The sequence below is a fragment of the Pteropus vampyrus genome, unplaced genomic scaffold (genome assembly GCF_000151845.1).
Source record: "Pteropus vampyrus isolate Shadow unplaced genomic scaffold, Pvam_2.0 Scaffold468, whole genome shotgun sequence".
NCBI classification, from domain to species: Eukaryota; Metazoa; Chordata; class Mammalia; order Chiroptera; family Pteropodidae; genus Pteropus; species Pteropus vampyrus.
In genome coordinates this window covers 267,184-282,721 of record NW_011889249.1, presented here as the reverse complement: position 1 = coordinate 282,721, position 15,538 = coordinate 267,184, and the positions used below count along the sequence as shown (strand labels likewise).

Sequence of the window (15,538 nt, the reverse complement as noted above, 5' to 3'; positions counted from 1 at the left end):
GCGTCTGGGCTTTGGGACTGTGTCCCTGCCCTGGCTCAGGCATGCCGCCCCGGGGAGGGAGGGAGGGCCAGTGACCCCCCGGCCCCCAAGCCAAGACGGGAGGGTCCTGGAGATCTAGTTGTGGGATTCCAAGTAGGGAGAGGATGAGGGGGGCCTGGGAACCAGGAGTTTCTTCCTCAGCCAGGTTAGAATGTTGGAAATAGCACCCAAAGATTTTCCTATCCAAGACGAATTTCAGTTTCTCTCCATCTCTGAAGCCGCAGCTCAACAGAGCAGCCGGAAGCGGAGATGAGACCGGTGCGCGAACCATTACAACACGAAGCAGAAAGTGATAAATGCCACGGGAGACAGATAAAGCACCGCTGTGGGAGCCCACAGGCCTCTGAGCGGGTGGTGGCGCCGAATCCCGTATGACAGCCAGGTGGGCGCAGAGGACAGCAGTCACAACACAGCAGAGGCCGACTCCCGTCACGGGTGCTGCGCCGATAGTGCACGTCCCGACTTGGCTCAGGGGAGTAGGAAGGCCACGTCACTGCCGGTGTGCAGAGGCGGGGCTCAGAGATGTGGGATGGGGTCCCCAGGCGACGGACAGTGGCCGGAGGTCCAGGCCGAGGTGGCCCCGGGTCGAGGGCCAGTGCTGCAGCAGGAGAAGGACAGGAAGCAGGCCTGTCCTCGGGACCCAGCCGCGGCCTAGGGGTGCTGCCTGCCAAGGAGCCACATGCTCCGCGAGGGGTCAGCTCCCTGGCTTTTAAACTCTCCGACCTCGCTTATGTAGGGTGGAGACGCACGTGTAGTGTAGACGCTGCAAACCTTCCCACCAAGGAAAGAGACGGAGTGGGGCCTCGCTGGAGTTTGTGCCACTGAAGGGGCCTCTTGCCACTCGCATTTTCCTGTGTCCCGCCCACTTACATCTGTAAGGACTGTGGGACACAGCGAGCGACACGCTGGAAGTTTCTGTTCTAAAACTAGCGCTGTGGTTCCGGCTGGCCGTGACTTCGAGCCCCTCCACCCACCCGCCATCCCGCCCGAGGCTTTGCTTCAGTCCCTGGGCTGAGAGGAGGGTGGCCTTGGGGGCAACGTGAGGGGGACGCCCCAGCCCCCTCCAGAGTCACGTCACTAACCCCGCGTGCGTTCTGAGTCTTCGTTTTAAGGTGAATGGCCGACATGCCCACCAGCTACGTTTACTGTCTGAAGGTTGGTGACGAGCCCGCAGGTAGCTCATGTCGCATCAGTTCTGGGACCGCGTGCGGCTTCCTCCCCAGATGACTGACGAGAGCCAGGTGGAACTCACTGGCCAACGCGGTGGGCATCAGCCCTGTCGACGGCTGGTGATTTCACGGGCAGTGACGATGGGACAGCGGTGACCTGACTGCGCTGCTGTCAGTGCTTTGTTGTCTCAGTAGAAATGCCTGCAGGTAACGCACAGCGACGCAGCCTCTGTCCACTGACACGCTGCCTCCCGGCACCTTGTGTTGGCTCTGCACAGAGGGCACAGGCCCCGAGGTCGAGTGGCCTCCCCGGGTCGGTAGCAGGACACTGGTGATGCGGGCGTCAGCAGACAGGAGGGGGCTGCGTGGGTGCTCTGTGGAGGGTGACCCTCCTCGTTCCACTGAGCCTTCTAGGGGTTTCCGATTCACAAGCCACCCACGCGCTCAGAAGAGGACTCAGAGCCTCACCCGCCTGAGCAGACGCACGACAAGTGCATGGAAACCGGACCTTACTCCACATTGGTGCCATGCGGTCCCCACTCACAGCCTGTCCTGACGGGGCCGGTTCCGGACCAGCACACCGTCCTTTTAAGCGACTGTAACCTGCCACGGGGGGACGCTGACGGGTGCTGGGGGGCGCGGTGCTCGCCTGCTTTGTTCCACCTTCTGATGACTCGGGTTTGTACGCCGCGTCCAGAACACCGGTAGTCGATGAACAAAAAGCCACATGGCTTCCTGAAGCGCCACGCGATTTAACTGACTGCGTGGAGCCAGTCTGGAAAAGGGAACTGGCTGGAAGATTTTTCATAACTAAATGTTCCACTTTAAAAAAGAGATGAAGAAAACACGTGGCTTTTGCTAAGGTAACAGATACGCAAAGGAGCCTGTCTGCTCGGCCGGCCTGCAGCCGGCTCACGGGTGATAAATGCCACGGGAGACAGATAAAGCACCGCTGTGGGAGCCCACAGGCCTCTGAGCGGATGGTGGCGCCGAAGAGCATTCGGCTCATTTTCGGGGGTCTCCCCTGAGCCCGCAATATGCGCCTCCGCTCCAGGTCCAGATGAAGTATTCTGTGACTTCAGGTCATGAGGCTTGACGTCCGCTTTCCCACGAGGGTGGGCGGGTGGGTCAGTGGATGGTGAGTGGGTCGTGGGTGGGTAGAATGAATGAATAAATCAGTGAATGAATGAATGGGTGGCACATTTAAAGAACTGATTGGATCATTATGAGATTAAATTATAGAGAATGAGTGGGAAACTCGTGGTGAGAACTTAACTCTGAAATGTAAACAAGGACCCTACACCTTTCCATGATAAGTTCCATAGGACTAAATATGGAAGCCACCCTGAACCCTCCTGGAAGGCAGGACAGGGTGCTGTGTGAGTTTCCTCAGGTGCCATAATAAACCCCACAGAGGGCCCTAAAAAGCGGACGTTTGTCTTCCCACAGTTCTCGGGGCCGGGAGTCGGAGATGGAGGCGTCGGCAGGCTGGTTCCTCCTGGCGTCTCCCTCCCTGGTGTGCAGATGACCACTTCTCCCTGTGTCCCCACGGTGTGTCCCTTTGTGTGTGTAGATGGCCACCTTCTCCCTGCATCCCCACAGGGTCCCTCTGTGTGTGTCTGTGTCCTCACAAACACACCCATTAGACTGGATTAGGGCCCACCTGGAAGACGCACTGTAACTCACTTTTGGAAAATCTTGTCTTCGAACACATACTATGGTGCTGGGGGTTAGAGCTTCAATGTATGAATTTTGAAGGGACACAATTCAGCCCATAAGAGGCTCCACTAAGTGACAGCAAGATTCTCACCGCCACTGGGTCCCAACAGAGGGGCCCCCTCTACTCCCGTCTCCTGGCACCAGATGTAGCAGTGGCCGTTTTATTATTCATAGTCAGGCACGAAAACACGCCCCCCTCATCACACTGTGCAAGCAGTTCTCAGGATGTCAAGGACGAGGACGACGCTTCCAGACCCACCGCCCACCGCCCAGCTGGAAAGCCGCACAGGGCACGGGCCACGGTCATTTGGAGGTGTGAGGAGGGGTGAGGGAAAGAAGGACTTTTAATAGGGCTTGAAATTTTTGCCACAAGGCTGCATGATTAGAAAGTAACCAATATACATTCTTTTTGTAAAAAATGAAAGAAATTTTTTAAAAAAAATCTCCTCTAGGCTTAGTCATTAATGAGTGACTTGCCAAGACATGAGAAAGACTCCACGTAGAGTTTACATTCAATTCTTGCTGATAAAATTCTTGAATAAAGTCACACCTGCAGTAAAAGCACGCACTGGTGTCGCCGAGAAGGGAGGCCACTGACATTTTCATCACTTAACCTGCACGGTTTCACACACACAACGACACACATAAAATAGAGCGCCAAAATATTTTTGGCTTTCAAGTAATAGCTGGTTAACTTTGTGTGTTTTCTATAACCCAGGAGTCTCCCCGCCAATTTTAAACAACATTTCAAAAATAAATCAGTTTTCTATACGTATGAGGCAGGCTAATGCAGCAGAGACGATCCAGTGCCATAAGAGGATGGAAACGAAAGTCCATGCGTGTGGGGCTGGGAGGGGTGGCCCAAGTGACACTCGCCAGCATGGTCTAGAGTGACAACTACCACCCCATCACAAAGAGAAATAAAAACCACGTTGTTTTCCTCCATAGCAATTATCACCAACTGCCCTATTAAATGTTTCACTCTTTCCCAATTGTCTCGTCATGGACTAACATGGCCACAAAGTTCTTCTCATCAAAGGGCAGGGGGCAGAGAGCTATCTTTATTTACCTCTTATTACTTAACCCATTATAATGTACGTGAAGTACTTAATAATGCATAAGAAAAGGAGTTAAAATGTGCATTCCCACTTATTCAATTTAATGAAAATGTACTGAGTGCTATGTACTGAAAATATTTGTATATAAAATAACCCCCCCTTTCAAAGTAAAAGGGAAAAGTGCATTTTACTGGTACTGGTAGACACAAAATGTTGTCTACTCTCACATTTGTGAATGTGGTTGAAACAATACGCTGGCAAAGACTTCAGTAGTGAGTCAAATAGAGCTGTTTTACTGGTCTTAACTTTAAATAGATTTAAACCGGCACATCTCACAGCCTGTCTGCCGGAGGTCCTGGCCCCACGAGCCAAATGCGATGTTCCCGCCTGGAATGGGTGGCAGTTCGGCCAGTGGAGTGTGCATGCCGCAGCTTTGTGGTTGCGGTAAAACACACAGGAGACCTCTCTAAAGCATCACGTGCTGTGTGTTCATTTAAAGTACATCCTAGAATATCCGCCCGGTGGGTGCTGAGAATGAAAGCCTACCTGGGGTGGGGGTCGGTCTGCTGGCCGAGGCGACACTATCCCGTGGAGGGGTGACTTGCAGCAGTACAGCTAAGCACCACACTGGAGGCAACACCTCCTAAATCCACACAATCTATCAGATGTGCTGGAAGCTTCTAGACGCTTCTAGCAGTGAGAGCCACTCACAGGCTCACTGAAGCTAAGTGCCCCATGACCTCTTTGTATTGATTTGATCTACTTGCAAAAAAAAAAAAAAAACAGAACAGAACAAAAAACACTTTATTTTTTTCAAACCACAACTGGGTTCCAGAACATTGTTTCTTCTAAGAAAATGAAAGACCAGGGTGAGAGCGCACAGATTAGTCCAAAGTTAGGCTGCCTCCCAGAGCATCATTTGTGTTCTGTACTGTGACAGTCGGCCACATTCGATAGAATGCTGCAAGCCACGTTGTGTGAATGAATCAGTCTTCTACTTGTGTAGTAAACCAGTGCTGATTTACCTCAGCCCGTGTGGTCTTGCTAGGTACGGTGAATGTCCCACACCTATGCCCCAGGCATGCAGGGTTCATGCTCAGTACATTTTTACTTGAATTTAGTATCTTTGATACTTTTCTTCAAGGTTTTGGCAAGCATTTAGAAAAATTACTTGTCATCCTGTATTTGAATTTCATAAATAAAAATGGACAGATGGACTGAATAGACATTTTTCCAAAGAAGACATACAGATGGCAAGCAGACATGAAAAGATGCTCAACATCACTAATCATCAGGGAAACACAAGTCAAAACCACAATAAGCTATCACCTCACTCCTATCAGAATGGCCATGATCAATACATCAACAAACAGCAAATGTTGGAGAGAAAGTGAAGAAAACGGGACCCTCATACACTATGGGTGGCAAATTGGTGCAGCCGCTATGGAAAACAGTATGGAGAGTCCTCAAAAAATTAAAACTAGAACTGCCAAATAACCCAGCAATTTCAATTCTGGGTATTTATCCAAAATCTCCACTAATTCAAAGAGACATATGCACCCCTATGTTCACTGCAGCATTGATTACAATAGCCAAGATTTGGAAGCAACCTGGGTGTTCATCAGTACACGACTGGATAAAGAAAAGGTGGTGCATACAGACAATGGAATAGTATTCAGCCATAAAAATACAAAATCCTGTGACAATATGGATGGACCTAGAAGATATTATGTTAATGAAATCAGTTAGACAGAGAAAAATAAATACCACATGGTTTCACTTACATGTGGAATGTAAAAAAAAAAACAAAACAAAGAGTAAACAAAACAGAAACAAACCCACAGATACAGAGAACAAGTTGATGGTTGCCAAAAACATAGGGGGTGGGGAGATGGCTAAAAAATAAAAATAACGAACAGGTCCTACAGGAAGAAAAGCAATTATAAATTCTGGACAAAATATTAAAGCAATTACTGTGGGAAGTCACTCAAAGTAGGGAGGAAAAAAGACATGGTTTTCCACTAGTCAAGATGGCAAGAGCAGGTTAATGTCGGGCTTGCCTCCTCCCATGACCACATCAGAATCAAAACTAAACTACAGAACAATCTTCACTGAGAATCATCTGAGCTCTACCGAAGTCCTTCAACTGGGGACACACAGGAGAGGCCACCTCGAGACTGGTAGGAGGGGCAGGGACATGGAATGAGCTGGTCACACATCTGCGTGTGGTGGCTGAGAATTGGGAGGGATGTCTTGGCTGCAGTGGCCCCCCGGAGGAGCAAGGGACTTGGGCCCACACCAGGCTCCCCAGCCCAGGGTTCCTGTGCCTGAGAAGTCTTCACAACCTCTGGCTGTGAAAACCAGCAGGGATGGTGGCTGAGTGACACAGAGGGCTGTGGGAGTCACAGGCGTCCTCTTAAAGGGCCTGTGCAGACTTACTGGTGATAGACTCACTCTCTCTGAGCTTCAGCACTGGGGCAGCGACTCAAAAGGTGCCAGGGACATATGGGAGGGACTGTGTTGCCTGGCTTCAGGGTGAGGGCTGGAAGGACAGCTTCCTCACAGAGAGAAGTACTGGCAGAATCTACTGTTTTTTGTTCAGCCCTCCTGCTTCCTCCTGCATGCACAGGTGGGCCCATCAACCTCATTAACATCACTCACCCTGCCCAGGTGATGACCTGAGACCCTGCCCCTCCCAATGTGCGGCCCACTTAAGCCACCTCCAGTGGCTTTTCGACACAAATGGCCTGTCTTGGCTTATGCTGCGGACTTTCCTAACATCTCTCAAAGGTTCACAAACCCTAAATAGGCAGCATCTGGCCTCAGAGTGCCCTGTGACTCTTGCTGAGCAGCCCCCAGCCCGGGATTAGTGGCAGCCGGCCTGCGATTGTGACTTGGCCTCTTCTAGGCACCTCCAAGACCAGTGCAGGTGGAGGTCATCTGCGGATTACTTAGTGGCTCCCGCCAGGTGGCCCCAGGCAAGGCATAGTCTGTGGCTGAACTTGGCCTGCTGCAGTGCCCCTCCCAGGAGGCTTCTGACTGAGCCGGAGCACCACCTGTCCACCTCCACGGACAACACACCCAAAGGGCAAAATGAGAAGGCACCAGAGCCCTGCTAAAGAGAATCCTGCTCCGTGGGGTCAGCCCCTGTAAAGCATGGTGACCTCCATTGGTCACCGCCCGTCCTCACAATCAGCCCCAGGGTCGATCCCTCCCACTGACATGCGAACAGCAACCAAGACTCAACTACAGCAGGAGGGCACGCGACCCACATAAGGGGCATACCTGGAGCACCTGGCTCAGGTGACCAGGGAGACTGGGCCCCTAGGTCCCTCAGGACACCTACTACATAAGGCCACTCTAAGACCGGAGACACAGCAGCCCGACCTAACACACAGAAACGAACATAGGGAGGCAGGAAAAATGCGGGGACAGAGAAACCTGTCCCACTGCCAGACCACAATCCACAGCCCTTTCCTGTCTATGAGCTCGGCCTCCTAATCTGCGGCCTCCATTCTGCTCACCTGCCCACTCCCCCGCGCACAGGGCAGAGGCGCCTCCGCCGACATGTGTGGGCTTTAGGGGTCCCCTCCGCGCCCCGTGACACCATCTGCTGGGCCGTGCCGAGGCTCCCCCACGCTTTCCTGGCGATCCATGTGTCTGTCCTCTCTGCAGGGAGGGCCCAAAGGGCAGGGGCCGAGGTCCCCTCCGCTCTGGGTCCCGGCGACGCCAGGGAGTGTTTGGTCAACGCGGCGGGAGCGCTGCACCCGGCGGCAAAGTGGCGGACCGTTTCCGGCCTCCGTCCACGGCCGGGTCGCCGGCCCTGCGTCTGGTCCACTCTGTGGCGGCTCACGGCGGGGCCCAGGGCCCGCCGCCTTTCCTCGCCGGGTTTCCGCCTCTCTGGCACGTGGACAAGGGGCATTAATGTCCGTGCATGAATGGCCGTGAGGACTGGGTGCGGTAACGCGCACAACAGGGGTAGCAGCGCCGCCGAAAACCGAACGAGCCGCGTCCCGAAGTAGCAGAAACAAATTAATTGAAGAAAACCTCACATCTGCACGGAAGCGAACGCGTATTTGTGAAAACGGACTTACAGGGTGGGCGTCCGGGGTGGCTCCCAAGGCCCTGTGGGCCGCCGGCCTCCCGCCCTGGGCGGCCCCCTGCCACAGCCCGGCGCTTGGCGGGGGACGACGCGCGGCCGGCGCTTCCGGGTCGGGTCGCCCGCGGGGGAGCACTTCCGGGGCAGAGCGTGACGGCGCCGTGACTCCGCCCCCCGGCACCCGCTCGCGCCCACCAATCAAGCTTGTTGTAATTAATGTATTGTTGAACCCTCGGAGAAGGCACGGTGCCCCCCTCATCTCCTGTTCTCAGGATTAGGACGTCGTGTGAGCCCACAGAGGCCACACCCAGTGAGTACCCATCCAACACCTGGAGTGTGCAAGGCAACACACTCCAGGGACACCAAGGGGTCTTGAATGAAAGACTGTCACAGCCTTACTTTCCAGAATGAGTGACAATTCACTATGCGGGACTGAAAAATTTGTTTACCCAAATGGCTACTGTCCTAACCTTCTGCAGGGACAAAAAGGTACAAAGGTCAGCCAAATCTTACGTAACTTAACTCCTACTGTATTTTGAAAGTGAGGTATATTCATTGAAAGCAACGGAATCAGGTAGAGCTGTGGTTAGCGTGCAGCTTTGACAGAAAGCAGGAACAAATTTTAGAATGGGAAGTCTGAGCAATTCGTATAAGGACATACTGATTCCTGACTCTGAATATGTTTCACACGAAGGATGTAGATGCTGTGAACCGTCCCGAGGTGTTGCCTGACCCACCCGCTGAGCGTGCCCCGCTGAGCGTGCCCACGTGCACTTCAGCAACCGTCTTATTCCTTCCTTCGTTTTAAAATCAGCCTGAGCAACACATCATCAAAGGAATGAATGCGATGTCTTTCATGGTAACGTTTTCTTTTTAAATTTGAAAATTAAAAGAACCAGAAAACTCACTGATCTTTTTGTTTGGATTTTAAAATTCCTAAGTGTCTATTTCAAATGTAAATCTACAAATTCAAGGGTTCGCCTTTTCAAGTATGACACACTTCTCAGAATTCCTTTGTCAACGTTTTGGCATAAATATTTTCAAATTTTCTGTTAAAACTTAGAACTGAAAAAAATGGAAAACCTGTGGTTTTACTAGATCTGAGAAACTAAACACAGAAAAAAGTCATTTCCTGCAGACACTGGGAGGGTAGGAGGGTTGTCACTGTTGTGTCTGGAGGGGAACTTTCCAGTTATTATCTTAAATCCTCAGAACAACTGTCATTGTGTTTCCAGGAGCTGTCCCCATCACCCCGAGGGACAGCAGCGCTGAAGCCACTGCCCTGGAAAGGGCACAGAGGGGCTTCCTGCCTACCGTCACCCCTGGAGCTCGACTGCTTGTCCACACCTCCTCCAAGCCTTCATGGCTCAGGACCAGGGGGAAGGTCTCAGCCGAGCTCAGGGCTGCGACCCGGTTTGGAGCGCTGTGACAGGGTGTGATGCTCCTTTCGTGGTCGTGGTCAGAGACGAAGGGTCTGAAAGTGGGTCCCCATTCCCCGGCAAGCCATCCTGAACGTGTGTGGGGACGAGCCTGTTGGTCTAATGGCAGGGGCGCAGGCAAAGGGGACAAATGTGAAGGGCCGACGACAAGTGGACTTGCTTTTCCACCAGGTTCACGACTCTCACGGGCCATTCTTCTTCCCCAGGGGAGAAAAGAGCTGCACAAGGGACACAGACATTTACTGTGACATAAAACATAAAGAGAAAACAAAAGGCAACAGGCCATGTTTACAAGATAATGGTGACGTTTTCCAATCGGGGGAAAGGCAGAGCAGGGACACCCTCACAGCGTGAGTTCTTGGGCCTCCCAGAGAGGGTTGGCCTACACCGTGACGGCTCAGTGCCACATGAAGCACTGACCAGGACACGGCTGGGGACCCAGGGCCTTGGCCCATTGCCAGCTCCACAGACCATGGCCTTAGGCGGAGGCTCAACCTCTGTCACTCTGTTTCCGCACCTGGACTAGAACCAGAGAATGTACCTGCGCCCAGGCTGGGGCTGCAAGTTGGAAGCGGTCACCTGTGGACAGCCCGCACACAGCCTCGGTCACGGACGAGCCTCCGGTCATAGCACGGACCTGCAGGCGGTCCGATTTCTAATTTAAAAAAAAACGAGAAGATTTTAGGGGTGCTGTGTGTCCTGCATAAAATGAAATCATTCTTGACCCAGTTTCCCCAACAGAGAGCCCGGCTGGAGCAGCACCTGCGCCCCTGGCAAGTTCCGTGTTCAGAACAGGATCGTAATTCAGCGTCTACACGGAGGAGCCAAGCCGGGACCCCACGGGAACGTGGCTCCGTGTGCGTAGTCGGCTGCACTTCCGCGGTCCCATGCGGTGGCCGTGGTGGGGTCGTGGTGTCATGAAGGGAAGGGCAAGGGGTCCCTGCTCCATTTTCATAAGAAAAGACTTTTGCTAATTTTTAATTAAAAAGAAGTTGTGCATCTTTCTAAAAACTGTATATTTACACAAATTAAAAGTAAACTTTAGTATTGACTCTTCCTGGAAAAATATTATTCTTTTCATTGTTATCCAGGAAAGGTACATTTTTTTAAAACTACATTTTCTTCATGAAAACCAAACAAAAATTATCTTCAGAATTTCTTCACTCTTAGTGCAGTTGAGCATCTATTTTTGGGTGAGTTTAGGCTCTTTGACACAAGGGAGGAAAATGAAGACCCATTAAATTTGGAGATATTCGAACATATTCAGACCAGAAGAGGAACCAGACAAAGGAAGATTTCTAACTTTATCTTTCTTAGTTGGTGAATATTTTATAAAATTCTAACTTCTATTGATATTGATATTAATATCTGAGTTAAAGCTTGAGTTAAAATAAGAGAATAAACATCTGCAAAGAAAAATGTTGCTTGATGTTCCGTGAACACCATTCTCTTGGAATAGTATTTAAAATTCACTTTATTCCTGTTCGAGTCTTCTGTGGAAGTCATCAAAACATGAGTGGGAATCTTACATATAAAAATACATAATTCATATATTATATATAGATATCTTCTATAAAGGAGGCTGTATTTTCAAACATAAAAACCATTGCTTGTTTATGTTTGATACATTATAATCAAAACCAGTTTCTTCTTTCTAAATATCAGCTGGACGGGTTGGGGGCGGTCGGGCCCTGAGTTCCCGGTCACCTTGTGTTATGTCACACACCCACTCTCCAGGAGGAGCTGCAGGGGGAGTTGGAGGAGGCGTCCCCTGCAGTAATTACTCCCTTGTGCGTTACTGCCTGAGGGCTTCACACTCTTCCTGTACAGACAGCCTTGAAGCTGAGTCCCTGACCTTGACTTTTCCCGACTACAGTCTGCCTCCCTAAGAGGACATTTAAGAGGGCCTGCCAAGCTGCTTTGGGTGCAGAGACTGACAGCGGGCCTTAGAGGTAATAAATAAGCCACGTGAGACACCGAGAGCCTGAAGTGCTGACAAAACCCCACGAACTAGGAAAATCGTTACATCGACTTTTAAGTGATGCATTATTTAATTATATAAGAATTTTTAAGTGTTTGATATTAAGATTAAATAATTCAAGCCCATTTCCTTTCCCACATATTTCTTCTACTCATCTGTCCAGTAAGCCCTCTGCTCAGCCTCCTCGAGGACAAGGGGCGCCACCAACTGTCCTTGAGAAGCTCCTTCCTCCCGCAGAGACCTTGGGGGCAATCTGGGCATGGACGATGAGGGGCTCACGTGACCTGGAGGGACAGGGATGTGGGGTACAGTGCGTGGACGCTGGGCCTCACCCGCAGCTGTGCCCGCAGCGTGCAGAGGGGCCGATGTCACAAGTACGACCATGGCTGGAAACAAGGGATGGATTTTATTGGTATCACAACTGTAGGCTCATTATAAAACCATACAAAGTTGCAATACTGTGCAGAAAAGGTCCATTTCTTAAGAAAATAACTCTCATATCTCGACGGAGTGCTGTTAGCTGCTGCATGTGTATTTCCTGGCGATGCTCTGACTGCCTATGAAAGCGGGGTCCACCGAGGCCACCTTGGCCGCCAAGAAGGAGTGGACACAGTGCAGGACAGCTGTCACGTCCTCAAACTCCAGTTCCTGCCAGAGAAACAGAGGAAGTGAGTGTGCGTCAATATCAGGAAAACGTGTGACAAAGTCTACACCTATCAACAGCAGGAACGGTACTTGAGTGCGAACACGCTCGGAGTCAGGGAGGCCGGATGAGGATGCGAGTCGTGTGACCCACACGGCTACAGACACGAATGGACCGGGTTTCATGTCGCACTGGTGTCCTGGCGACTTAGTCCGACTTAGTCTCAGTTCCTTGTTTTCCTGTCACTAACAGAGCTCGACACTTATTTCTTCTCTTTGGCAACCGACATGGTCTATGCCGGGTCCAAGGCCCTGGTTGGCAGGGACCTGATTGGGGTCCTCCTGGGAGCGTGGCCCACTCAGTGAGCGGTGATGTCGCTGCCGCAGGGCTCAAGGCATCGTGATTCAGTGGCACTAATCACGTGCTTTAGCCCTGGTGTGTGTGCACGTGTGTCCACATGTGCATGCGCAGACATGTGCCTGAGTGTGTACCCCGCAGGGTGCATGTGTATCTGTGCATGTGTGTGTGTGCAGTGCATGTACGTGGGGGTGAGTACATGCATGTGTGGGGTGAGTATTTGTGCCTGTGTGTGTGTGTACATGCCATGCATGAGGGTGAGTGTGAGTGCATGTGTGGGTATGTGTGTGTGTGTAGGCGGATGAGTGTACATGTGGGCACGTGCTTCGTAACAAAGACCACCATTGTCTGAACACCCAACAGCTCCGAACAGAGTGCCAGGGGCAGGGGGACAGATGAGTCACCTAGTCCGTCCCTAGCCTGACACCATAGCGACAGGAGAAATAAGAAATGATACCTGGGGGTGAGTCTCCTTCAGAGATCGTGGTGGCCCCAATAAGAAAACAAAATTACAAATACTCCAAATTACAAACTCCTGGGCCCCTCACTCCCGTTTTAAAGATCCCGAATGCTATTTAAAAGCAAAAGCAGCCGCAAACGGACATCACCCTTCCTCCTGCAGCCCCCACTGCCGTGCCCACGCCACGTCAACATGCGCGAGTCGCGATGAGCCGGAAGGAGTGAAGCAAACTGTTCTAAGGCCAGGCTCCTCTCGGGAAAGGCGACCTCCTGTCTTGGTGTCTTGGAGGTGAAGCGTGACCCTCGCCGCCCTGCCGCTCCTGCCCCGGGGGGGCAGCCTGAGCACACGGCTCTGGCTTTTTCTTCTACTTTGATGTGACAAAATTCCAGAATAATGAAGAACAAAATTCTTTTGAAGGTGACTGATGTTTGATTGACATCCTATTAGCTACATCTTGTCCAAATTCTAGCGTAGTTATTCCAAACCGTTGAGGTGGCATCAGAAAGAAAGCGGTGCCATCTCAAAGGACAAGGACGACAAACTCCGGCGGGTCTGCTCCACAGTGTGCCCCTTCAAGCACCTCTGGGGCAGGATCTGGCCTTCTCATTCTGGGGCCGATGGAGGGGGAAAGTGGACACGGCCCCCACACGAGGGACGGTGGCACCCCAGGGGAAGGCGTCCTTCCTGCCACCCAACTACGCAACCCACGACTTGACATCCCCAAACTTCCTTTCAATCGAAGCCCACTGGCCCCTACGCAGGGACGGCACCTGCCTGCCTTCCTCTGGGCCGCTCCTTCATGGGTGGCTCTGGGACGCAGGGGGACACCCCAAGTCCTCGGGCAGCAGATGTTCCCCTGCGTGGCCACGAGCAGGAAGTTCATGCCCTAGCCAAGTGACCTCTGCTGCCAGCGGAGGGGGCCTGCGGGAGGGCGAGCTCAGCTCAGAGGGACGCCCTCCGAAGGGACAGAAGCGGAGACGTGGTGACCCCGGCTCCCTGTGCGTGGAGCTGCCCTATGTTCTGTGGCTCCTAGGGAAGGGGGCCCCTTCGCTTCGCCCCACATGCGTTAGGCTCTGTGCGACCAGGCCCCAGCCTCACAGCTGCACCCCGACTGCTTGTTCCTGATCAACGACGATTTGCTTTGACTTTTCCTAAGGGTTGGCAGGCAGCATGTGCAAAGTGCTGGGGGTCGTCCTGTGAGAGCTTTGCGACATTCAAGCAGTTTCCCGAGGACTCACTACACTTGTCACTCAAACCCCGCCCCACAGAATCTGGAAGCCAAGCTGGGCTGAACTGGACGAACCCCCTGCTCAACCCACAGCCAGAGCCGTGCACAGCGTCATTCATTGTGGTTGTCCCTGGACGAGAGAGAAAGCAAGCGACGTTCTTGGAAATACGCAAGGTTCTCACAGACTAACACAAACTTAATTCGCTGTGCGGCTGTGTGTCCGAGCAGCAGTGACCGACCTTGTTGGAGGGACGTTTTGCAGAAAGGCCATCACGCCCCTGCGACTTGTGTGTTGGGTCTTGGTTCTGCGTGTGCAAACTGGAAGCTGCTTTTCGAGTCCCCAGAGCCTCGTCCAATAGCAGCTCTACAGCCTGCGACGGAGACGAACAGCCACGCGCACTGACGCACCAGCCCGGACGCGACAGCCGTGATTTTCATCTCAAACACTGAGGCCGAAGCCGCTCGGCAGAACCGCCGAGGCCCCGACAGAAAGCGGCGAGCTCGCGCCATGAGGTCCACGCAGCGCCGAAGTCCGGGGACCGCGGTGAGGCCCCGTCCCGGCTGTTTCCAGAAACGGGATGAGCGGGCACCCGTGAGCGTTTCGCCGCCTTCGGTGCAGCTACGGCCGACGACTCTCCAGCCACCTCGCCAGCAAAGCTGTCCCCAGTCAGGATGTGGCCACTCGAGTGGCCGAGAGCAGACGCCGACGTTGTGTGCAAACTCAGGGCTCACTGCGACTTCTAAGACCGCGTGTCCGTCCAACCGTCAGCAGACTGGACAGTCACAGCACACGCCATACTGAGGACGGAGCGGCGCTCCCCAGGATTTGTCCGATAGCAAGTGTCGCATTCGAACGGGAGTTTCTGTTCCCACAGGTTTGAGGAGAAAGTCGACTGGAGAGAGAAACGGCTTGGGCTCCTGGGGACGTGGCAGCGAACGTCCGGCCGGCCCCGCGGTGTCGCTGCAGGGGCGAGGCTGCCAGCTCCGCTGCTCGGCTTGCTGACCAGACCGGCCGGGCCGTGCGGGCGGGGGGCTGCGGGAACTTGGGGGCCCTACCCTACGGGGGACCTTCCCGCGTCACTGGTGGGGAGCGAGGCCCGCCGCTGGCGCCGCGTCAAACTTCCGGCTGTCATCACTGAAAGAAAATCGTGCAGCGCCGTTTTGAAGCCTTGCGTCAGTCCCCGAGATGGGACGAGGGACTCGGGGGTTCGGTGTGTGAGGCTCAGTGGAAAATCTGGTGAGGAGCCGGCCCCTGACTGACAGACTCTTTACCTGTGCAGGGGCCGTCTGAGGAATGACGGGGACAGAGCGGCCCGAGGCGACAGACGTGATCCTTGTGGTGGGGA

At 53.0% G+C, this 15,538-nt stretch overlaps 1 protein-coding gene across 1 annotated transcript in view; it reads right to left on the bottom strand.

Annotated features, from left to right (window-relative positions):
- Positions 1-12,020: 12,020 nt before the first annotated feature.
- Positions 12,021-15,538, bottom strand: part of SNTG2 (syntrophin gamma 2) — a 111,480-nt gene continuing 107,962 nt past the window's right edge. Inside the window, exon 16 of the mRNA XM_011382227.1 lies at positions 12,021-12,152. Coding sequence (XP_011380529.1) covers positions 12,021-12,152 — 132 coding nt within the window. The remainder of the gene's footprint in view (positions 12,153-15,538) is intronic.